We start from the raw sequence: 25,653 nt of genomic DNA, 5'->3' as shown, positions 1-25,653 counted from the left end.
TTGAAACAATTCCAATCCCCTCTAAACATCCTGTTCCTTACCTCACATCAACACCATTTGGTTTTAGACACTTCTTTTATTGGGAAAATTGGACCATCTATGTTTTTTATAATTTTGCACACTACCATAGGTTCTCTCAGCAATCTCTACTTTGAGGAAAATAAACCCAGCCTATCAGGATTCTCTTCATAACTAAAACCCTCCATCTCAGGCAACAATGATGAATCTGCTCTGCACCCTTTCCAGTGTAATCATGCCCTTGCTACGATTTGGTAACCAGAACAGTAACACAGTATCTAATGCTTTATGAAGTTTTATGATAACCATTCTGCTCTTACAGTCTGTGACGTGGTTAATGAAGGCGAGCATTCCATATGGCTTCCCAACCATCTGAGCTACTGCTTTCAGATATTCAATACACCTAACAAACGTGATCCCTCCCCAATCTAAAAAAAACTTAAATGTGAATGTTAGGAGAGAGCAAGGAAGAAAGGTCACAGAAAGAGAGAAAAGGAGAGAGGAGCATTATTCATCTGCTTTCTGTGTGTCTTTGTCTATTCTTTATCTTTTTCAATGCAAGTTTTTCTATTCTTGCAATTAACACCTACACAAATGTATCACTTAACTCCTTTGATTAGCAGAGGCATCACCACAGTTGCTGTTGATCCTTTCACTGAATTATTCCACACAGAAATGAAGAGCAAACCTTATTTTAAGACCAAATATTTTGAAACACCTTCAATGAAGTACATTACCTCACAATAATATTGAAATTCTCAATAAGACGTCAAACTTCACACTGACTGCTCAATTTCCATTTTGCACAAACATTAAACTCAAAGAAAGCTTTATTTTCTGTATATAAAATGACTAACAGAACGTTTACCATCAAATCAGCTGATATCCCGTAATTGTTTAATGGATTTCACAATACGGATGTCATAAAACAATCTAAAAACTGAGAATGGCGGAAATTTGAAATTGTAACATGAAATGCTGAAAACACTCAGCAGGTTGGAATCTGTGGGGAAAAAACATTTCAGTTCAAAGACACTTTGTTGGAACTCAGAAAGAGAGAAAATAAGTTTTAAGTTGCAGAGGTAGGGTAAGAGATGAATTCAAGAAAAGGAATCTCCCTGGTCAGGTGTCACCGGAGTTACCCTGGTGATGAGCTGCTGATGATGCCATCTGGTTGAAAGTTAATAAGTTACTTTAATATTCTTTTGCACAACTTGGACTTTGCAGTACACTCCTGCACCATTGTTTACATTTAGTAATTATATTTATTGTTGTTTTTAAGCACGGCTCTATGTCTGCACTTTAGGAGCTTAATGTGATCAGGGAATTTCATTGCATCCCAGTGTATATGACAATAAAATAAAATTAATTTAAATCTAATGCGGAAAGTTAGAGAGAGAAGAAAAACATAGAAACACGGTGGGGTTGGGGGGGGGTTCGATGAAGGTGGTGACTGTTTAATACGTGGAAGGTGGTGATGGTTGATATTGGATCAGACTGATTCTGGTGGAGGTAAAAGTGATAGTTGAGCGGAAAAAACATGTGAACTATAAATAGTTAAGAATGGAACTGGTGTTAAAGTGTCACAATCTGGAATTTCCGGAGAAGGGCTTTATAATTAAAGCAATCCTTCACTATATTTCTTCATTTTATACGAGGTTAGCAGCAGCTTAAAATAATTTAAACCATCCAAAATGATTGTAGAGCTAGAACCATATCAATTTTGCAAAAGTATCTCAAAAAACTATGTTGACATTCTGACATTATGTCAAAAGAAATCTGTAAAGGACTTTTTCCAAAGCAGTAAAGCATTAAAATACAGGTAATTTTAAAAATCATCTGTTCATTGTTAATGAACATTAGCAGATGCCAACATGTAAAAAATTCAAAGTAGCTGTAAGGACATAAAAATGTCCATATTTATATTGGTCAACAGGATATCAATAAGTGGATCAAAATTATAGACTGTTTTGTTTTTCTTTGTATCCACATTGGAATTAAAAACATTCACACAAAATCACTGGCAAATAGTTAGTTACTCCAGTGACATAGTTGGGTAGGTCCGTGTTACAAAAGAGCAGTTCTGATCCATTCAGTTGCCGTTAGAATTAAACTTATCCGCCTCATTACAAAGATCAGTATCAACCATATACTTCTTTATACTTACAGTGTAATTACATGTGGGCACCCTTTGCATTATTGCACAGAAAATAATCAGTTATACCATTGTGTCTAAGTTAAGTTGGTTTCAAGTAAAATATATGCAACACAACTGGAAGGTATAGTATAATTGTGACATTACAAAACTAAGGTAGATGCAGTGGTGTAGCAGGGTGGCATAGTGGTGCAGCTTGAAGAGCTGATGCCTCATAGTGCAAGAGACCCGGGTTTGGTCCTTACCTGAGGCGTTGTCTGTGTGGAATTTTCACGTTCTCCCTGCGACCGTGTGGGTTTTCTGGTTTCCTCCCACATCCCAAAGACGTGGGAGGAAATTTATCTCTGTAAAGTGCCCGTAAAATGCAGGGAGTGGATGCAAAAGCAGGATAACATAGAACTAGTGTGAATGGGTAAATGATGGTCAGCATGGATTCAGTGGGCCGAAGGGCCTGTTTCCATGCTGTCTCTCTAAACTAAACAATGTTTCACCAAGAAAAATACAGGATAAAATACAAATGCACCACTGCTCGATAATTTGGGTGTTGCTGACTGAAGGACAGATGCATGGGACACAGTAACAATGAATATTAGCTGAGTACCCATTATGAACAGACCGATGCTGCTTAAATGGCTCAAACGGGATTCATGGTCAAGGAGAAGTTGACATGAGGAATCAGCATTGTTGGTGTCTGGTGCGAAGTAGGTAGAGGCCGCTGGAACATTGCTTCCCTCACTGAAGGTTTAATAGTTAATTAAGGAATTAAAACGAAGAATAGATGCAAACAGGAATCAGAAGATTCAACAGATAATTTCCTGAAATGTCAGGTCTGTGATTTGAGATAAATGAAAATCAAAAGAAACTGCAGATGCTGAGTCAGAAATAAACATTGAAAATGCTGGAAATATTTAATGGGTCAAGCAGCATATGTGGAGAGAGGTTGCTGAAGAGTCCTAGACCTGAAACTTTAACTGTTTCTCTATTCATTGATGCTGCCTGGTTTGCAGAGTATTTGCAACTTTTTATGCCTTTTTATTTGAATAGGCTAAGCTACTAATCTCTCATTTAGAAGAATGAGTGATAATATAATTGAAATACACAGAATCCTTAACACAACACGGCAGACTCTATGTGGGAAGGATGTTCCATCCGCCTGTAGTCAAGAACTAGGGATACAGTCTTAAAATAAGGTGGAGGGCATTTAAGACTAAAATAAGGAGATATTTCTTCCTTTAAATAATGGTCAATCTTTGCCAATTTTATGTCACATTTATGTCAAGGGCCTGTTTGTTTCTTTATCCTTTAAGTCTACCTAGACTTTCTATTTCACCTACACCAAAGTCTCCACAATGATGATGGAAATGACTTCTGCCTCCATTGAAAATGTGTGAATATTATAAAACATTTCTCTTCAGCTTCAGCTTCATTGGTATATTTTGTTCTCACATTCTACTATTCCCATTGCTAGATTCTTTCACATCTGCAGTTAATGCTTTCTCCAGATCTATTATTGTCCCTGACTGCACTTATAACACTTTTCCACAAGTTCCTCCTTTTAACTCCACACCTTCATAATAAGGAAGACAAAAACCAACATGACTAGCAGCCTTCACTGCATTGTTGCAAACTCAACTATGATTACTGCCAGTCTTGATATTGTTTATTTCTGCACTGATCTGTCAAATTACACTTTGGGCAAAATAAGGTAGACCATGTCCATTGGTTCTGAAGAACACCATCAGCATTCAGCAAGCCCCAGGTGAGCAAGCACCAGGCTCAAAGTTCAAGTGACAGGTGCTAACGCATGGAGTTCAACAATGTCATGAACCATCAATCTCCACCCCACACCCCCCAGCCCAGCCATAAACATGGAGGCCACATTGATTCCAATGAGAATTGCCAGACCTGCAGATTGGATGGGTATAGGTTTGTTCAGATCTTATTATTGACAACTATAGCAGATGGCAAAGCTCCGCTCTAGACTGTGTAGGATATTTAGAGCATTCTGGGAGTGGGGTCTCAGCAGTACACATCTAAAGCCTATGATGTACACAGGCTTCACGAGACGCCCATAGGGGATGGGTAAAACAAGTTCGGGAACCAGGGATATCAGCTTATTTATAATAAAAAGGAACTGAAGATGCTTGTTTATATCTAGGATGGACACAAAATGCTGGAGTAACTCAGTGGGTCAAGTAGCATCCTTGGAGAAAATGGATAGGTGATGTTTCGGGTCAGGTCCCTTCCTCAGCCTACTTATGTTGGGAAGACAATGGTGAGACCCAGCAAATACATGGCCAAGAAAGATGGGGCTCGTTATCTATTACCAACAATAATTACTTCTAGCACACACTACACATCTCTGTCTGTAACACAGCTACGCATGGATGAAATATTGCAACCTGCAGATTAAAGAATCCCCTAGACCTCTCATAATTCATCCTCTGCGCATTGCAAGAGTGTGAATAACTCTTAACTACATAACCCAACAAACTCTCCAATTAATCCTTAGCGCTTTGATTAAACTGGAAGAGGATGACACTGTACAGATTACCTGACATCAACTTTGACATGCACATAGAATAATATCTCAGAGATGTTGTGTCAGTCTTCTCTGTCTGAATTCCTGGGTGATCCTGCTCCATGTAAGGGGAACGGCAATGCAGCAGGTGACACAATGATATATAGGCAGCAAGCAGTAACCCCTAGGCAACCTCAGTATTGACTTCAGACCCTATAAATGTTTTCATGACATCAAGTCAAACATGGCCAAGGGGATCTCTCCCGGAAAACCAACTACCATCCTCCCTTGGATGGTGAATTTGTGCACTTTCATGTTGAGCAACATTTGCAAGAAGCACTAAAAGTAGCAGAGGCACAGAATTTACTCCGGGTGGGAGAACTGCCAGGCCTATCACCAAAGATACCTTGATAAAACCATGGTTGACTGAACTGCTTTAGTCCTGAAGACTGAAACTGCCAGAATGCAGATGAGAGAAATAACATAAACAGCAATAGAGACACAAGGAACTGGAGACGCTGGAATCTTAAGCAAAATACAAAGTGCCTGAGCAACTCAGTGGGTCAGGCAACTTCTGTGGAGGAAATGAATGTGACACTTTGTCAGAACCTTTCCTCATGAAGGGCAAAACTGATTGATCTCACCCTCACCAATCCACCTGTGGCAGATGTTTCTGACCAAGAGGGCATTGGGGATAAGAATGCTCTCTGTCCATTCCAGGTGGAGAAAAAGACCAATCTTCATTATGTTTTGTTGCATTACAATCATGAATGGGACACTCAGAATGGATCTGGCTGTAGAAAATCTAGCATCACGGAAGGGCTGTGCACCAGCGAATAAATGGATTAATGGCACCCTTTCATTTCTCTGCCACTGGTTATCGTAACATTGGCTGTAACCTTGAAAGTAATTCTAAGCTACTTTCCCAATATATAAATTTCACCCTTCAAGCAAAAATCAATCAAGCCTCAAGATACCTTTTGGGTATTCATCCTTCTTTCTGATTTGTTATCTGATATTATAATGTCTATTTGACAAGTTCCTTGGAACATTTTTGATATACTAAAAACATTCAATGGTGCAAGCTCTTTTCTTTCCTTACAATTTGTTTTTTTTTTGTTCATTTAGCATCACATTATTCTCAATGTACTCAAATCTCTACACATGAATACAAGTTCGCTGACCACACCACTGTTGTGGGACGTATCACTGGTGGAGATGAGTCAGAGTATAGAAGTGAGATCGACCGTTTGACTAAATGGTGCCAGCACAATAACCTGGCTCTCAACACCAGCAAAACCAAGGAACTGATTGTGGACTTTGGAAGGGGTAGGATGGAGACCCATAGTCCTGTTTATATCGATGGTGTAGAGGGTCAAGAGCTTCAAATTCCTGGGCATGCACATCTCTGAAGATCTCTCCTGGTCCAAGAACACTGATGCAATTATAAAGAAAGTACATCAGCGCCTCTACTTCCTGGGAAGATTACGGAGAGTCGGTATGACAAGGAGGACTCTCTCGATCTTCTACAGGTGCACAGTAGAGAGCATGCTGACCGGTTGCATCGTGGCTTGGTTCGACAACTTGAGCGCCCAGGAGCGGAAAAGACTGCAAAAAGTGGTAAACACTGCCCAGTCCATCATCGGCTCTGACCTCCCTACCATCGAGGGGATCTATCGCAGTCGCTGCCTCAAAAAGGCTGCCAGCATCATCAAAGACCCACACTATCCTGGCCACACACTCATCTCCCTGCTGTCTTCAGGTAGAAGGTACAGGAGCCTGAAATCTGCAACATCCAGGTTCTGGAATGGCTGCTTCCCCACAGCCATCAGGCTATTAAGCTCAACTCATACAAAACTCTGATCTTTAATAGCCCATTACACTTTATCTGTTTATTTATGTGTGTATATATATATTCATTGGCATATGGTCACATTGATCTGTTCTGCTATATATTTATTTATGCCTACTATATTCTGTTGTGCTGAAGCAAAGCAAGAATTTCATTGTCCTATCTGGGACACATGACAATAAACACTCTTGAATCTCTTGAATCTCTTGAATCTTGAATGACATATTGATCCTTTGCTGACATGTATGGAACTATTTCCCTCAGGCCCCATCAGTATTCAAGCTGCTAACCCAAAAAGTCCCCTTCAGTCTGGTTATGTTTTTGAAAGTTAGTTCCTGGTTATGGTATTTCTGAAGCTCATTGTATGTTTAATTTGTGCATCCTGTGGTTATTATCCACCAAAGAAGCCATGACGTTTATTTCCTGCCTAGTTGCAGAGTCACTGAGTATTACTAAGAATAGTCTGCCTCCCTGTCAGACTGTGTCACGAAGCAGTCATCTATTATTAGGTTAACTAACTTGGACTTTCAACCAAGTAAACACTCAGATTATATTATGTTGGTTAAAATTTAAAAAAACGTTACTATTTACAATTATCCTTTTTATCACACTATATTGGGCCTGCTGACATAGCAGTTATTATCTTTTTGACAATTAAATACTGAAAGCAGAGTAGCTCATTTTGTAACTCATTCCCTCAAACAAAATCATCTTAATTTCCTCCCAGCTGTTCCCAACATACAAAATGCATAGACATGTTTCCTATCTATTTACCTTTCCTTCACCTAGGCCATAAATTTGAATTCATCACCAACCAAGCTTGAGATTCTTAATGTTACAAGTTGTTTCTAAATTTATATTTTATTTAACCTTCCTTAATACTTCTCATTATTATTATTATCTGCCAGACCCTTAGAACTAATATCAATGGCTGCTCGGTCCTATCACACTTTAACTAAATACACATCTTTCTGTACCTCACCTGAGAAGGTTAAAATACCTTATTTCCTTCTTTCTATGTCAAGTTGTCATGTCTGCTAATCTCCGCCTTTTGTGTTCGCACCAAAATATGTATTTTTGTCTCTCCCAACACTCTTGGAGATGGATCCTTTGATGCTGGGGGTGGGAGCCATTGGCTGAAGTCTGCACAAACGCATCTTTAACAACTTAACAGGATAGTGAAGACAGCCAGTAGGATCATTGGTGCTCCACTCCCTCTCCTGTTGGAGATCTATCAGAAGCGCAGCATCCACAGAGCCATCTCCATTATTAAGGACCCCTACCACCCATCACACCACATCTTCTCCATTCTGCCATCTGGGAAGAGGTACAGAAGCATCAGCTGCAGAACCAGCAGGATGCTCCACAGCTTCTTCCCACAGGCAATAAAACTGGTTAACGGACTGTGTCCCCTCCCCATACATCATACACCAACACACCTAACCTCGCCCATACTTTGACAGCTAGACACCTGTCAAAGCAAAGCTACTGTCTGGTCTGAATGTCTGTTTTTAGTTCAATTTTAAAGTCTATTTAGATAAGTTAATTTTAATGCTGTAAGTATTTATTCTGTTTTATTAACTGCACTGACAGGAACTGATTGAGAAACAATTTTTCGTTTCCTCTGAGTATGTAAGTACTCAGTGAAAATTACATTAAAGTAAATACTGAATACTGAATACTTAACATAGTGGCTGGTCCTTGTATATTTAACAGCTGCATCTCTATGCTTGTCGTTTTGGCTACCTTCCACTTTCTAACCATTCCTTCCCCAGGAGTTTCTTCCCACGGCCTGTCCAGTTTGGGTGATTCTTGATATATGTTTCTAATGTTCTTCTAAATTTCTTGTTGTAGCTTAGTCTGGATGGAGTTCAATTCCACATTTTGCCCAAAAACTGTACCCTTTATGTACAAAGGGATATTTCCACACTCAGTTGCCGATCAGTTCCTTTCCATTTTCACTCAAAGTGCCAAAGGACATTATCCTGCTTTTTTAATCTTTGGGCTGTGAGGCAACGTTTGCATGTGGGACATTTTTTACCTGTATACTGTTTCTTCTTTACTCCTTCAAGTCTCCCTATTCTGACTTTAATTCCGCCGGCCGATGAAAGACCCCGTGAATGGGCCGATTCAAGCCCCACTATTCGGGGCGGACAAAGCTGCTGTTGCTGGAGTTCGGAGTCGGTCACCAACCAGGTCAGCTCCCAATGTTACCGTCCACAGGGCCCACGGCCAATGCCTCGCGCGTGTGTGTGCGCATGTGCGCGTGCGGCCGCCAATAAATTGTTTCCCCCGCATGGTTTGATAGAGATTTCCGCGCCTGCTTTGTAGCTTTAAATCATATCAACATTTCATTTTACCAAAAATGGGCTCAGGATTCCTCAATAAAAATTGCCCATTAACTCAAATTTTCCATGATGCTTGGTCTTTGCCATTGTTCCTTCACCTTCTGTTTTTTGCCTCTATTGCCCTCACCAACTTTTCATCCAATGACAAATTTTATCTTACATTATTGCACAATCAGGTATTTGTTTATTGGTAGGATCTAGTGATTAACACGATCCTTTACTTTCTTTTTAAGTTAGTACTCACTTACCCGATTCAATATTTTAATTTCCTTGCTTGGTGTGTGGAAACATTTCCTCTGTACCTGTCCCTTTTCTATTGTCTACTTGGTTGCAATGACCTCTAGCTCGAGTTCACTCTACCTTTCGCTCAAATTCAGTGAACGACACACCTAAAATTTCCACTGTTCCCAAAGGGGAGCTAGAATGTCAGAAAGGTGGTAGATGACAATTGTTTTGGCCCCTGTCCCAGCACAATAAAATGCATTTGTATCTGAAACCCCCAGGGAGAGCAACTTTGGATCAGCTATACACTGGCCTTGGTCGTGGTTCAGAGGTACAGTGGTACCTTTGTCTGCTGAAGGGTGGGGTAGTTGGTACAGAAAGGAGATATTGTGGGGGAATAGGAGAAGGGGGGGGGGGGGGGGGGAATAGAAGAAGAAGAAGGAAGTAGAAAGAAAAAAAAACAGATGTTCCGGGAGTTGTGAATGAGGAAGGTATGAGGAGGATAATTGGAAGTGGAACTGAAGCCAGGAAGATGTACAGTGCAATAGATAAGGTTGACATTTTGAGGAAACTCAGGGGAGAATGTACTGTAGATTGGCCAGCATGTTCTGTCAAGCAGATCAGGAAGTCGAGATGCACACTAGGGGAAGGAGTTGACAGCAAAGGGCCGAAAATTGGAAGGCTGGAGGCATAAACTACAGATCAGAGGTTCATGGGATGGGCTGGAGACAGAGAAGGATGATGTGAGGCTATTTGTTTATTACCAGGATGGGCCTGGGGGGAGTGGGGCAGAGGGGGGGGGGGGGGCGCGCAGGGGAGGAGGGTGGGCTTGGGGGGAGTGGGGCAGAGGGGGGGGGGGGCGCAGGGGAGGAGGGCGGAGGGTAGGCCTGGGGAGGAGGGCGGAGGGTAGGTCTGGGGGGAGTGGGGCAGAGGGGGGGTGGGGCGCAGGGGAGGAGGGCGGAGGTGGGCCTGGGGAGTGGGGCAGAGGGGTGGGCGCAGTGAGGCGAGGGTGGCTTGGGGGGGGGCAGTGGGGGGGGCGCAGGGGAGGAGGGCGGAGGGTAGGCCTGGGGGGAGTGGGGCAGAGGGGGGCGGGTGCCTTTGGATTCAGGCAAATAGGCATTTTATTTGCTTGACCAATCGCCAAGGGCCCAAGATTCCACCATTCACATCGCAATGAGTTAAAAAAAACAGCACCATGTTATCGAATTTCTAAGCAGCAGGGTCTCATTTATTAAGCTACTGTAGGATCATGTTTCTTCCCTCAAACGTCAATTGCATATAAATAATATTTAGTCCTCTTCTAAACTTATTATCACATTTATAAATATCACTGACATACCTCACAGATTATAGATGATAGATGCCAAGCACAGATGCATACGATTGTGGTTTGCTGAGAGCATTGAATTTGGCATCTAAAAAGTGACCATGAAGTTAAAAGCATGACCTGTCATGGTATCGCTTTTTTGGCAGATATTAATTTCAGTAGCTCAGAATTTCAAAATTCCTGCTGACCAAATAAATATATTCAAATTATCTCTATTTAATTAAAAAAACAAGCAGTTGGAGGCACTCCATTCCATACCTGTATTTAGATATTGCTGTTGTTCAGGGGAATCTATTATTTTCTTTCCAAGAAAACAACTATTTATGTGCAAGCATAAAGCTTCTTCATTGCTGGCTCATTCTGCTAACTAGTACAGTTTACTCATCTTTTGAAGAGTATCAATCCAGCATTTATACAAACAAATGCAAATGCTTTGTTTTTGCAAAGTTAGAAATTATACGAGGACAAACTTCACTGATGGACATTTGCATATCTTTTCTAGTTACCTCTAAATTCTAGTATTCTAACAAGATCATATGCATTCCTGATAAAACATTAGCAAACTGAATCCTATCGTATAGTTCTTGCAAACAGCTGTGAAAATTTTCATGAAGTCCATCTTAAAAAAATATCTAAAATGAAACTCTTTTGAGGGACGCCAATTTGTTTCCTGTCCACGATGATAACTGGTGTGAAGTTACCGATGAGAAGGACAAATACAAATCGCTTTAAATGTATAAACTGATTAAAAACAAGAAAGTTTGGCTTCCAGCAAATGTTTATCATTAACTTCAATTGTGTTTGGAACCTTTCCTCAAAGGAATCATAAAAAGCACCTGATTTAATGGCACTCACCTGGTTAAGAGGTATTTTGTAATCGGCTCCCCAGTACAAAGTCATACCAAGTGAGTACACATGCATCTGCAAGTACAAAAACCCCAGATCAAAGTTTACTAAATTATTATTATTTTATACTTCAGGAGTAAAAGTTATATTTTGGAAGCAAAGAAATATTCAAGCATTCAGAATACACTGCTCTTCTTAGAAATTATTTCAACAATTTTTTCCAACCGATTACACAAAGATCCCCAAATAAGAAGAGAAACATGTTGAAACAAAAGGCCCACAAAATACATGTCTGCTTTGCCATTTTGAACCACAACTATGAATTAATTACTTCAATGACTGCAAATAATAATGTAAAAAAAAGATTTTGAGCAGAATTGATTTTCACGAAACATCTATTAAATATTATTTATAATATATTAACATGAATGAATTCCGAGTGAAGCATCTTGAATTGATACAATGTGAAACAACTAGGTAACATGTAGATTGCATTTTCTCGAATTTTTTCTGCATTTTTTTAACAAATTACAGTTAAAATAGTTACAAGTGTGGGAATCGGCAGTAAACCCAAGTACCCTTGGAAATATCAGTAGAACTGCTTAAATGTGATGGTTAGGACTGCAGATTTTGTTCAACATCTTATTGCTGATTTTTTTTGTACACAATTTGTTCTTGCTGCAGCTAACAACATTGCAGTAATCCAATCCACAATGATATAACTGATAATATTTAAGGTGTGAAATGTCTGATTGTGGGCTGAATCATGCAGGATGTGGCCAGTGCATCTGTCATTCTGCTCTATCACCGGACTCCAGATGTGATCCAAAGATGGAGCCTAGTCTTACTGGGATTCCTCCGCGTTACATTGGAGAATCTGTTCCTCCTAGACCTGGAATAGGAATAGAGGTGCCTTCCTTTTTCCAAGAGCTTTTCCTAGGGATTTTTTGTTTTGTTTTACATTTTATTATTTTAATTTTGTCTTCATGATTAACATTTCATTTTTTTGTTTTTGTTTATAGCATTGTTGTGTTTTTAAATGTCACTGATTATGGGAGATGTTTAAAAGCTTTCAACAAAACCTCTTGGGTTTTTACAATGGACAAAATTGACAGGACTTGAGGGACTGAGCTAAAGGAGAGGTTGGGCAGGCTGGGACTGTATTCCTTGGAGAGTTGGAGGATGAGAGATGCTCTCATAGAGATCACAAGGGGAATTGATGTGGTAGAAGTACCGAGTCTTTTACCCAGCATTGGGGAATCAAGAACCAGAGGACATATTATAGTTTTAAGGTGAGAGAGGAAAGATTTGATAAGAAGCTGAGGGGCAACTTTATCACTGATAGGGTGGTGAGTATATGGAATGAGCAGCCAAGGAGATAGTTGAGGCAGAAACTATAACATTTAAAAGACATTTAGACAGGAACATGGATAGGAAAGGTTTGGAGGGAAATGGGTCAAACGTAGGCAGGTAAACCAAGTGTAGATGTGGCACCTTGGTCGGCATGGCAAGCTGTATGCTGTATGCTGTATGCTGTATGCTGTATGCTGTGTGCTGTGTGCTGTATGCTGTGTGCTGTATGCTGTAAGCTGTGTGCTGTATGCTGTGTGCTGTGTGCTGTATGCTGTATGCTGCATGCTGTCTGCTGTATGCTGTATGCTGTATGCTGTATGCTGCATGCTGTATGCTGTATGCTGTATGCTGTATGCTGTATGCTGTAAGCTGTATGCATCGATGATCTGCAATTTTACATCCTGTCAAAGCTGTCAGGGCATTGCAGGAGTAGACTATCTGCAGGAGCCTATTGAAGGTCTATCCACTGCTTACGTATCACCAGATGTCTCCCACTTAATCACTCTCCCATCCATCCAAGCAGGTGAAGCTATGTGGGGGCCTGAGGTGTAAATCAGATCGAGGACTTTTCAGTTCACCTTGGGGATGGCTTAGACATGAATGAGTACATTATTTACGCACACACAGGCATTGGGTTGAATGCTATGCAGCCTAATGTTCGGAGCATCTCTTCCTCTGACTCTTTTGCCTATTTCAGTCTTCAGACTTTGACCTTGTATCTAACCTTTCCATTTTCACCCCAACTCCACTGGTAGTCTATAAATACAATGGCCACTCTTGGGAAAGCCCTCTCTAGATCCTTCAACTTACTATATTGTTGAAGAATCTTTGCATTTTTTGATTATATATCCTGTAATTCCTTTCAGAGCTTAGAGTGTATTCTGTTAACTGATACATTTCCGTGCTTTATTGCTATATTTATTGTTTAAAAAACACTTGAATATGGAAATTTATCAACAGGTAAGAAAAATTAGTTTGGGTTAAACGTGTGCTCTGAAAGGGCTAGAGGAAGCACATCTTATTCCTCCAAGTGTATATGGAAAAATAACCATCTGACCCCCCTCCTGCCAAAATCCACCTATTACTTGCCGTGCTTTGCCCTTCCTTTTCCCTCTTCTAGCTTTCTTCTCCCCACCCCCCACCCCCACAATCAGTCTGAAGAAGGATCTCAATCCGAAACGTCACCTATCCATGTTGTCCAGAGATGCTGCTTGTTCTGCTAAGTTACTCCAGCAGTTTGTATCCTTTCCCCTATATATTTAAATGGGCTATAACTTACATTAATAAAAACATGCCAATGTATGTACATGGGTGTAGCAGAGTAATCTCAATAAGGGAAGCTTTTTAACCCTTGGGGAATGGGTGGGCCTGGGCAAAGCTGGATGTGAGAAAATTAAAACTGAATTATGACTGAAGCAATTATCGTTAGGTAAGGGCAGGGCAGGATACAATGAAGCAATAGGAGAATTGTGGCTGATTCAAGACCATTTCAAATGAAAGCATTTTTATCATAGATTAATGGGTCTCATGGAACCAGGTTGGTAAAGCATGACCACTGAATGCAGGAGGCAAGAGCCTTTCTAGTTATTTGTTTACCCAGTGTGCATGATTCATTACCTCTCCCAATTACACAGTCTCTTCCAATCCCAATTCAGCAGTCCCAGCAACATCTCCTGATCTCTCCTGGTCTATGATCTTCCCCAAAGTATTTTCCATGGGTCTGATATTGGACTCAAATCTCCCCCATGACTCTGATCCTGCAGCCTTTCCAATCTCTCTGAACCCACCACACCCCCCACCCAGCTAGTCTCCACCTCTCATTCCCTGCTTGAAGTCACAGAAAATCTTGATTATCTACTTTCCCATCCCTCCCAAACCCAGTTAAAACACAATGAACCACATACTCAGCAGTTCACACTCTAATAACTAGGATGCAAAATTTAGCAGCTAAATGCATCAATGCAATCTATAAACATGGTTTAAGAGTCAATTTTAATTCATAGTTTAAATTATTTCCAAAAGTCCTCTTTTGGTGGTGAGTCTCCTCTTATTAAGATTGCATGAACCATAAAGCCACATACAAGGTAATTATTGAAGCAGATGCAACCATCATTTGGCACTTTAATTTGAGTGTACCACTGGGTGGTCAATAAATTAAAATGTCATAAGGCCTAAAATAGTTTATTTCAACACAGGATTAAATTTTGACTATGTAGTTATGTGATACTATTTTTCTTACATGTAACTCATTATACAAAGCATTTATCTATGCCACAAATACAGAATACTTCAATGTGATGCCTTCTCTGCAATCAGGTTTTGGCTTTCTGACATGGCTTTTAATGAGACCCATGTGGATTTTCAGCAAATGTAGCTTCCTACACAGCTGGTGATTCATTCCCATACCTTCTCGACATCAGAAAGCGAAGACAAAGCCTGATTCTGCAAAACCTCAGGGGCTGTAAACACTCGCAGATCCTGGTTGGTAAGAGTTTCATCAGTGTAAGAAATTTTGCCAGAGGGTAAGAGCAGCAGAGACCATGGAGAGATGATGAAGCCAAGGGCCATAGGATCATCTGTGGAAAGATGAAAACACCAACGTCACTTAAATATTCTCGTCGATTTTATCCCAACATCCCATTCCCTTGTTAATGCACACCACCAGCTCCAGACATCAAACATTGTATATTCTTGAATCTGAGGACGTGAGATAAACATTTATTGTTCTGTAATAGACAATTTTTCATTTATCATAGTTGTTCACTTTTTTTTTGTTAAGACATTAATTTTCTTTCTTTCAAGAATAGTTATCATGCAATTATTTTTAGGCCACTCAATATTGGTGTTATTGATGCACTGCAATAATGCTAGTTTATACTGGTGCCTTCAGAACATCACTATTTGAATGCAGCACGAGCTAAACGGCATGGAAACCGGTCCTTCGGCCCACCATGTCCATGACTACCAAGTCGGAATATTGGGCTAGTCCCATTTGCCTGCATTTGGACCAAAGCCCTCTAAACATTTGTATTGTATCCACTTCAATAGCTTCCCCAGGTTGGGGGAGTCCAGAACCAGTGGTCACAGTTTAAGAATAAGGGGTAGGCCGTTTAGGACTGAGATGAGGAAAAACATTTTCACCCAGAGTTGTGAATCTGTGGAATTCTCTGCCACAGAAGGCAATGGAGGCCAATTCACTGGATTTTTTCAAGAGAGTTAGATTTAGCTCTTTGGGCTAAGGGAATCGAGGGATATGGGGAAACTGATTTTGGATGATCGGCCATGATCATATTGAATGGCAGTGCTGACTCGAAGGGCCGAATAGCCTACTCTTACACCTATTTTCTATGTTTCTATGTTTCCTCTAGCAGCTCATTACAGATACGGACTACGAACTGAGTGAAAAAGTTGACCCTGAGGTCCCGCTTAAATTTCTCCGCACTCATATATATATAGCCTATGGCCATTAGTTTTAGGATCGTCTACCCGTAAAAAAAACTACTGAGTGTTCACTTTATAAGGTCATAAGTTATAGGAGTAGAATTAGGCTATCTTATCTATGCCCCTAGGCAGGAGAATGGGGTTGAGAGGTAAAATAGATCTGCCATTAACAAATAGCGGAGTTGACACAATGGGCCTGATTCTGCATCTATGTTGTATGGCCTTATACACCTCAATATGGTCACTCCTTAGCTTCATACGGTCTAATGAAAAAAGACCCACCCTTGTTACTATTCAACCACTCCCTATAACTCAAGCCAGCAAGCTCAGGTAACAACCTGATGAGTTTCTCCTCTCTATTATCCATCTTAATGACTATCTTCCATTCACTGGATGACCAAAACTGCACGCAATAATCCAAGAGTTGACGTGTGGTCTCATCAATGACTTGTATTGCTGCATCATGATGTTCCAACTTTTGTATTCAATACCTTTTCCAATGAAGTCAAGTATGCCAAATGCGTTCTACACCACACTGTCCACCGGACTCGATACTTACAGGGAACCATGCACCCATTCTCCCTGACCTCTGCTCTGCGCCAATTTCCAGGGCCCTACCATTTACTGTGTAAATCCTGTCCTAGTATGACAAACCAAATTGTCACAGTTAAATTATATTTGCCATTCCTTGGCCCACCTTCCCAAATGATCTAAGACCTGTTGAAACATTGCAACTTTACTTTCATTGTTAACTACATTGACATCCAAACAACAGCTGAACCAGCACCTTCTTTAACCAGATGGTGGTGAATCTGTGTAATTCATTGGCATAGATGGATGTGGAGGCAAAGTCATTAGGTATTTTTAAAGCGTAATTTGACAGGTTCTTGATTAGTAAGGGTGTCGAAGGTTACGGGGAGAAGGCAGGAGAATGGGATTAAAAATAAAGATAGATCAACCATGATTGAACGGCAGAATAGACTCGATGGGCCAAATGGCCTAATTCTGCTTCTATGACTTGTGAACTTATGACTGTATATGGCACACAACTGGCCACAGACATCCAGTCAGAACAGCAACCTTCCACAACTAATGCCCTGTCCCACTTAGGAAACCTGAACGGAAACCTCTGGAGACTTTGCGCCCCACCCAAGGTTTCCGTGCGGTTCCAGGAGGTTCCAGGAGGTTTTTGTCAGTCTCCCTACCTGCTTCCACTACCTGCAACCTCCGGCAACCACCTGCAACCTCCGGGAACCGCACGGAAACCTTGGGTGGGGCGCAAAGTCTCCAGAGGTTTCCGTTCAGGTTTCCTAAGTGGGACAGGGGCATAACCTTTGACTCCTTCCTCCAAGCAAATTTTGAATGCAATTGGATAGGTCGTCTTGGATTTCATGCGATTATCACCTTCCAGACAAGCCTACCTTGCAGAACCTTATCAAAAGCCTTGCTAAAGTCTGTGTAGACCGCGTCCACTTGCTTGCCCTCATACATCAGGTTTGTGAGGCACGATTTCCCAAGATTTCTGCTATTAGGCAGAAAGCAATCTAAAAGTATGAAAGTAAATCTGATGAAAAATGTCCTTTTCTAATACCCAGCCCGCTCTCCCTCATATTGCTACTTGTAAGCATCAAGTTCAGCTGTTGTAAACTCACTGAAATCTGCAAGCTCATTCTGGGTCAAAGACCAAATATAGGAGCGGCCTGAATTGTATTTTGCGGGGTGTGGTATTAACTGGGGTTTTGTTGCTTGATGGCGACTGGACAACTCTGCTGGAACTACATGTATAGTATTAGATGTCAGGTGAGCATGCCATCAGGTTTGGCTGTGTGTGTATTTGTTAATTGCACTTCACAGTGCCTTTTTCATTTCAACATATGTGTTAACTTGCGTTCTAAAGATATTTGCTCGAATCCCCTCAATTTTTCCAGGCTATTTATGAATTAAAGTGCCCTCCATGATGTTTGGGACAAAGACCCATCATTTATTTATTTGCCTCTGGCAAGAACACCAGCAGAGGGTGTTTGACACTCTCACGCAACAGATGTCCTGCATTCCAACACTCGCTTACTTCGATGTCAAGCTATCTGTCATTTTAACTTGCGACGCCTCCCAATACGGACTGGGAGCTGCCTGACTCCAGAACGATGGTAGAAGCCACAGATCCATTGTTTATGCCTCTTGCACCATGACTGATACAGAAGAGCGCTACGCACAGATCGAGTAGGAACTGCTGGCTGTGGTCTTTGCTTGCAGGAAATTCAATGACTTTATTTTCGGGAACCCTGTCAGCCGCTGGTCAGCATTCTGAACAAGCCGATACACGCCGCCGCTGCACGTCTTCAACGTATGATGATGGTATTACAAAAGTACGACAATAGACTGGTTTACAAACACGGAAAGGATATTCACTTAGCTGAGACTCTGTCACGGGCTCCTCGCAACACCTGCGAGCAACACCTGCGAGAAACACCTGTTGGACGATGATGGTTTTGTTGTTATGATGATCTCCTACCTCCCATCCTCGTGTCTGGACGATCTGGCAGCACAAACAGCTGCAGACAACACTCTACAGTCATTCTCCTCTGTCATCCGACGCGGATGGCCAGACAAGCCAAGCAATTTGGCTACCACCCCTGATTCGCCCATTCTACCCTGTTCGTGATGAACTGGTACTTCAGGATGGTATCGTGGTGAAAGGACACAAGGCAGTTGTTCCTGCATCTCTGCAAAACAAGTATTACTATGCCATCCACAGGGGTCATCCCGGTGTGGAGGCAACCGTTCTGAATGCAAAGAGTATGTTCTTCTGGCCTGGAATGGCTGACTTTGTGCATGGGAAAGTCGAGTCCTGTGCGGTGTGCAACAGCCTAGTGCCGCACCAACACAAACAGCCCCTTCTCTCGTACCCCGCACCAGACTTGCCATGATCTATAGTTGCAACTGACATTTTCGAGTGGCATGGCAATCAGTACCTGGTCCTGGTCGACTCGTACTCCAGATGGTTCGAGGTCGACCTACTCCGCAGTCCCACCTTAGCCATGGTTGTTGAAAAGCTGGCACGCCACTTTTCTGTCCACGGGGCTCCCGTCCATCTTCTCTCCGACAATAGCAGCCAATTTACCAGTCAGCATTTCAGAAACTTCGCTAAACACTGGGATTTTCGCTACATCGCCAGCAGCCCCAAGTACCCGCAGTCCAATGGTTTGGCCGAACCATTCTGCGGTGAGAAGTGCCAAACAAGTGATGGAACGGTCCCATTGGGGCGGTTCCGACATCTATCTCGACTTGCTTAATTTACGTAACATTTCTCGTGATTCGATTCTGGGTTCCCCTGTCCAGCGCCTTATGTCAAGGCAGACTCGCACTACGCTACCTGTAGCTAAACAGATAGCACAACCACAAATTCGCTCCCCGCCTGTGATCCAGACAAGACTTAAGCATCGGCGCGGTACTCAGAAAAGATACTATGACAAGTCAAGCACACCGCTTCCGCCACTGACCAAGGGACAGGTTGTCAGCTTGCAAACGCCAAAAGGCTACGACTGGCTGGGCGTCATTCAAGGGACTACTCCTGAGCCACGCTCTTACCCGGTCAGTGTTGATGATGGCACCTACAGACGTACCCAACAACACCTTCGTCCAGTCAATTAGCCAGTGCCGCCTCGACACTATCCTGATTTCACAGCTGTGTCTCCTCCATGGTCCAACGGTTCCAAACCCACTGTCCCACAACTGCCTGCCGACCCCGGTCCAGATGCTTTGCCTGTTGCTTTGCCTCCCCGGCCACTGCCGAGGTCTCCTTCCTCATCCTCAACACCGGTCAGACCTGAGGTATCACCCCCTTCTCCTATTCAATCTCCGGTGAAGGGAGGAAACGGTTGGTACCATACGTGCGCAGACAGGACTGTGGTTGAACTGTCTGTGAACTGTCTTCTCACTTGCTGCTGCCAGCGTACAATACACAAAGTAAAGAGGACTCCCCTCATATTGGTGTTTTTCTATATGCTCCACTATATGTTTGTTTAATTATGAGGAAGGATGTAGATCAACCATATTAATCTCTGTCAATATAGCCTTCACCACATATATTATTCATGATACGCATTCCACCATGTAATCCAGTCCGGGATTTGAGTAGGACTGCAGCCACTGATACAGCCTGCTCGACCCTTAGTTTGGTAGTCTGTAAGTTGATGCAATGAATGTAATGTATTGTTCTCTCTGCATGGGTTTTAATAAATGCTTTGTGGTTCACCTAATACTTTGTAATGGTTTGATTACAAAACAGATTTGTAATAGGAAAAAATCACATGTGGTTAAAGTGCACGTCAGATTTAATTAAAAGGGTATTTTTTATATATTTTGGTTTCACCATGTAGAAATTACAACAGTATCTATGCATAGTCTCCTCATTTCAGGGCACCATAATGTTTTGGGACACATGGCTTCACAGGCGTTTGTAATTGCTCAGGTGTTTAATTGCCTCCTTAATGTGGGTATAAGAGTATAAGAGTCTTTCCATCACATTTGGAAACTTTTCTTGCTGTTTTATCAACATGAGGACCAAAGTAGTGCCAATGAAAGTCAAAGAAGCCATTGTGAGACTGAGAAACAAAAATAAAACTGTTAGAGATATCAGCCAAACCTTAGGTTTACCAAAATCAACTGTTTGGAACATCATTAAGAAGAAAGAGAGCACTGGTGAGCTTACTAATCACAAAGGGACAGGCAGGCCAAGAGAGACCTCCACAGCTGATGACAGAAGAATTCTCTCTATAATAATGAAAAATCCCCAAACACCTGTCCGACAGATGGGAAACACTCTGATGGTGTGAATTTGTCAATGACCACTGTCCGCAGAAGATTTCATGAACAGAAATACAGAGGCTACACTGCAAAATGCAAACCACTGGTTAGCCGCAAAAATAGGATGGCCAGGTTACAATTTACCAAGAAGTACTTAAAAGAGACAGTCTGGAAAAAGGTCTTGTGGACAGATGAGATGAAGATTAACATATCAAAATGATGGCAGGTGAAAAGTATGTAGGAGAGAAGGAACTATCCAAGATCCAAAGCATACCACATCATCTGTGAAACACAGTGGTGGGGGCGTTATGGCCTGGGTATGTATGGCTGCTGAAGGCACTGGCTCACTTATCTTCATTGATGATACAACTGCTGATGGTAGTAGCATAATCAATTCTGAAGTGTATAGATACAACCTAGCTGCACAAGTTCAAACAAATGCCTTAAAACTCATTGGCCGGCGGTTCATTCTACAACAAGACAATGATCCCAAACATACTGCTAAAGCACCAAGGGAGTATTTCAAAGCTAAAAAATGGTCAATTCTTGAGTGTCCAAGTCAATCGCCCGATCTGAACCCAATTGAGCATGCCTTTTATATGGTGAAGAGAAAACTGAAGGGGACTAGCCCCCAAAACAAGCATAAGCTAAAGGTGGCTGCAATACAGGCCTGGCAGAGCATCACCAGAGAAGACACCCAGCAACTGGTGATGTCCATGAATCGCAGACTTCAAGCAGTCATTGCATGCAAAGGATATGCAACAAAATACTAAACATGACTACTTTCATTTGCATGACATTACCGTGTCCCAAACATTATGGTGCCCTGAAATGGGGGGGGGGGGGGGGGGGGGCAAGGCTGTGTCGCAAGCTAAACAGGGCCAGTGGATGAGATGGGAGAGTGTGGAAAAGAGGACGTTCAGCTGGAAGGACATGTGGGAGATGGAGGCGAGCAGGATAAGTTTCCTCATTCGGGCAACCTATGATGTCCTTCCGAGCCCAAAAAATCTCAACCAATGGCTGGGTGAAGATCCATCATGCCCCCTGTGTTCAACACCAGCCACATTTAGGCACATCTTCACTGGGTGTAAGGTAAGTCTCTCCCAAGGACGGTACACCTGGAGACATAATCAAGTGCTCAAATGCCTGGCAGCGAGTCTGGAAAGCAGGAGAACAGCCAACAATGCCCTGCTGCCCAGAACAACCAACCCAGTTAAGACAATTGCCTTTGTTCGGGGGGGGGGGACCAGGTTTGGACAGCTGGAGGCAGCCTGGGATTGGCAGATGCTGGTGGATGTGGACCAACGGCTTACAGTTCCATCAGAGATAGCCATCACCAACTTGAGGCCTGGTCGAACTCTCACCGCATGGTGTATCTTGTGGAGCTCACAGTCCCTTGGGAGGATGCTGTGCAGGAAGCCTTCGAAAGAAAGAAACTGCGATATACAGAGCTTGCAGCGGAGGCAGAACAGCGCGGTTGGAGAGCTAAGATCTGCCCGGTAGAAGTTGGGTGTCGAAGATTCGTGGCAACATCTACCTTAAGACTGATGAAGGACCTGGGGATCAGCGGACAAGCTCTACGCCAGGCCATCAAAGAAACATCACTGGTGGCAGAGTGGAGTAGCCAGTGGCTCTGGTTGAAGAGGAAAGACCCCATTTGGTCTCCCAAATAACCGACTAGACAGATGCAGAGAGGGGTGGTTCTGGGATGCCAGAATGCACCGCTGAGCCTACTGGAGACATTGTGGGTTCAATCAGCGAAACGTCAATGAAAGTAGGTGCCCACTTGATAACCCCAATGACATGTCTGCCTAGCCTTTCTCAACATCGGAGGAGCATAGGTGAGTGCAGAAGGTTCCCATCACCATCGGGAGTAAGTTGATATTTGGCACTTTGGACTTTTAACATCTTGTCCTGTGTATTTGTAAACATCAATCCTTGTATGTGTTAACTACATGCTGCAACTTGGTGCTGATGATCATTTTATTTCTGAAACTTTTTTTTTCAAATATATGTGGAACAAAAGTGCCCCTGGCATGAATCATTTCGGGTTACTGCATCACATGATTTTGGTAGTTTAAGAACTGCCTTAAACCCTTGCTCTCTATTTTGTGGTTAGTTACTTGTCCCAACATGTTCCTAGTTCAGTCAGCTTTCTACATAGCAGAAGCTATGTCATCTTTACAAACATACTGTTGTTATTGCTTCACCTTGCCAAGGAGCCACAACCTTTCAAAACAATCAAATAGAAAGTTAGAACTAAAAACACGAAAAAATAAATTGCCGGGAACAACTTGAACAAAAACAATGCACAAAGGCCATTTTAAGCAAATTTTATATTACATTGTAGTAATATACACCACACAGCCTCGAGGAAAGTGAAAATCCAACTAAGACTTTGACGCAGATGCAAATGACATTACTTTCCTTTTTCTAATGACTGGCACTGATCCTAACTCCGTAAATAAAGGGAGACTATTATTAATTTATCATCTATGCCAGATCCAAAATACCTACTTTTGATTATTGCTATTTGTAACATCTGTATCTTGTCATTTGTATGCCAACACAGTGGGTCAGGCAGCATCTTTGGAGAAAAGGAACAAGTGACGTTTCGGGTCGAGACCCTTCTTAAGACTCATCAGAGCAAAATATCACAATAGTTTGAATGTAAACACACGTGGGAGTTGAACGAAACAAAACATTTATGGTTTGAAATTACAGTGTGATATTTTCCCCAGGGAAGCTAGTCCTCTCAATCTCTTTATGGATGCTGTCCTGGCATGACTAAAGTTGACTTTTAATGCTAATGCACATATGATACAACTGCTGGAAAAACTATTAAGCACATCAGCCAGCATTTAATTCACCACAGTGAACACAATCAGTAAAACTGCACTACAGTTAACTATACACCAGTGTGCCCAACGAGACCCCTCACACTTCTTCAATTATATGAACCAACTTCCCAATAAGAGCAAGGTCCAATGATGTAAAGTAGCAATTCCGTTCGGGTAGAAAAATTACAAGCTGTACATGATCTTTATTGCAGGTCTCTGAAAGTACTACTTGTCCTATAAAACAGCAAGGATACATCATGTTAAAACCGGTTTGATGAAGTCAACTAAGCAAATATAGAAATATTGCAAAGATCGAGTCTCTGATGTGCACTAAAATAAAAATCAGAAGTACTTTGAAGTTTCAATCATGGTTTAAATTATTGTCCTCATTTGCCAGTCCACAAGTGAACGAGCTGTTAACGACTATACTATAAGAGCTATGCAGGGTAATGGGTGTGCCATATCACTGGAGAACTCCCCCCACCCACTAGAGCATAGTTTGCCAGACAATCACAAAGGAGCATTGAGGGCAGCAGCAGTAAAGATAATCGTCCAGACTGCCTTGTTGCAATCCCAGAAGTAGTGTGGCACTCAAACAAAGTAGGAGATTATTATCTAAATGCACAATACAAGAGTCTGTTTGCATCACTGAAACATTCCCATACCCATGTAAATCTTTGATGACTACTTTCTGCAGAGAGAGCAGAGTAAATTCCATGATAATTATAGACACTTACCCAAGTTAATAAACTCATGTAAATTAGCTACATATTCATTGGCCCAAAATGTTAACTATTTTTTCTCTTCAAAGACTACCTTGTCTGCTGAGTTTTGCAGATCTTAAAATAGTATTTTCCAACTTTCTCCCCCCCTTACTCCCATCAGTCTGAAGAAGTCTCCCAATCCGAAATATCATCTGTTCATTCCCTCCACAATCACTGTCAAACCCATTGAGTTAAGGGCCTGTCCCACTTTCACGACCTAATTCACAACCTTTTTAACTCGTGAACATTTTTCATCAGGATAGAAAAATGCCCCGACCTACTTGATGCCACGAGTACCTACGACTAGCATCACGACCTACCTACGACCTACCTACGACCTCCTACGACCTCGTAATGACCATGCTGCGACTATGAGTCAAGGACAAACTCGGCAGAGGTCATGAATCAGGTTGTGAAAGTGGGACAGGCCCTTTACTCCAGCACTGTTTGTTTAATTTAATTCTAGTCTGTTGTCATAATGTAGCGATGTTACAATACTTACCTTCAGCGGCGCTGCAGTTCTGCCACTGGCCATTTGCGCGACTTTGGCGCCTTGGGGGGGGAGGGGGGGTGGGATTAAAATGTCATTTTGTAATGCCTATTGGAGGCGGACTGTCTCGGGCTGCTAGCTGCTGAAGAATAATCGATCCACCTCCCATTCGCGCTGTATATATTTTTTAAATCGCTGGACAATTTAATATTTGGATTAAAATAAAAAGCGACTTCGAACGTCCTCAACGCCTACAACATGACAGATCGCAAGAACAGGACGAAACAGAGTGTAAGTCGTGTATTTTACATATAATCTTACTTCTTGGGATGGCTTTAATTTAATTTTACGTTGCGAAAATGGGATTTGGGCTCCATACGAACCGGCAGTGTTTTTCCTGCCGATATGGGGTTCAAATTCACCACAAATGCAACATTCCAATCGATCGCGTTCCAGAAGCATGATTAAAATGCCCTTTTTTTTGGAGATAAGCCATCTAAATTGTCTCTATTTTGTGTTATTCTCTCTCTCCATGATCATTATTTTAAAACTAAACTAGACCAAGTGCAGACCCGTTGGGTCTGTTTCCCCAACGACGTTTGCGGAGGGGAGAGGGGGGGCTGCGGCATCACACTCACATTAACCACCCCCCAAACACACAGGTGGGGGG

At 42.1% G+C, this 25,653-nt stretch overlaps 1 protein-coding gene across 6 annotated transcripts in view; it reads right to left on the bottom strand.

Annotated features, from left to right (window-relative positions):
• The window catches only part of ptpn13 (protein tyrosine phosphatase non-receptor type 13), a 288,106-nt gene that overhangs the window by 199,994 nt on the left and 62,459 nt on the right, over positions 1 to 25,653 (bottom strand). For 5 of the 6 annotated variants that reach the window (XM_033024321.1, XM_033024313.1, XM_033024330.1 and 2 more), the window contains 2 exons: positions 15,049 to 15,218; positions 11,299 to 11,364 (listed from right to left, as the gene is read on the bottom strand). In XM_033024321.1, the coding sequence (XP_032880212.1) occupies positions 11,299 to 11,364; positions 15,049 to 15,218 (236 nt within the window). Of the gene's footprint in view, positions 1 to 10,455; positions 10,624 to 11,298; positions 11,369 to 15,048; positions 15,219 to 25,653 lie in introns of those variants that run through there. The other variant, XM_033024354.1, reaches the window with a different exon arrangement.

This window comes from Amblyraja radiata, chromosome 1, assembly GCF_010909765.2.
Source record: "Amblyraja radiata isolate CabotCenter1 chromosome 1, sAmbRad1.1.pri, whole genome shotgun sequence".
NCBI lineage: Eukaryota > Metazoa > Chordata > Chondrichthyes > Rajiformes > Rajidae > Amblyraja > Amblyraja radiata.
Note: the sequence above shows the minus strand (reverse complement) of the source record. Positions and strands in the feature narration are given on the sequence as shown.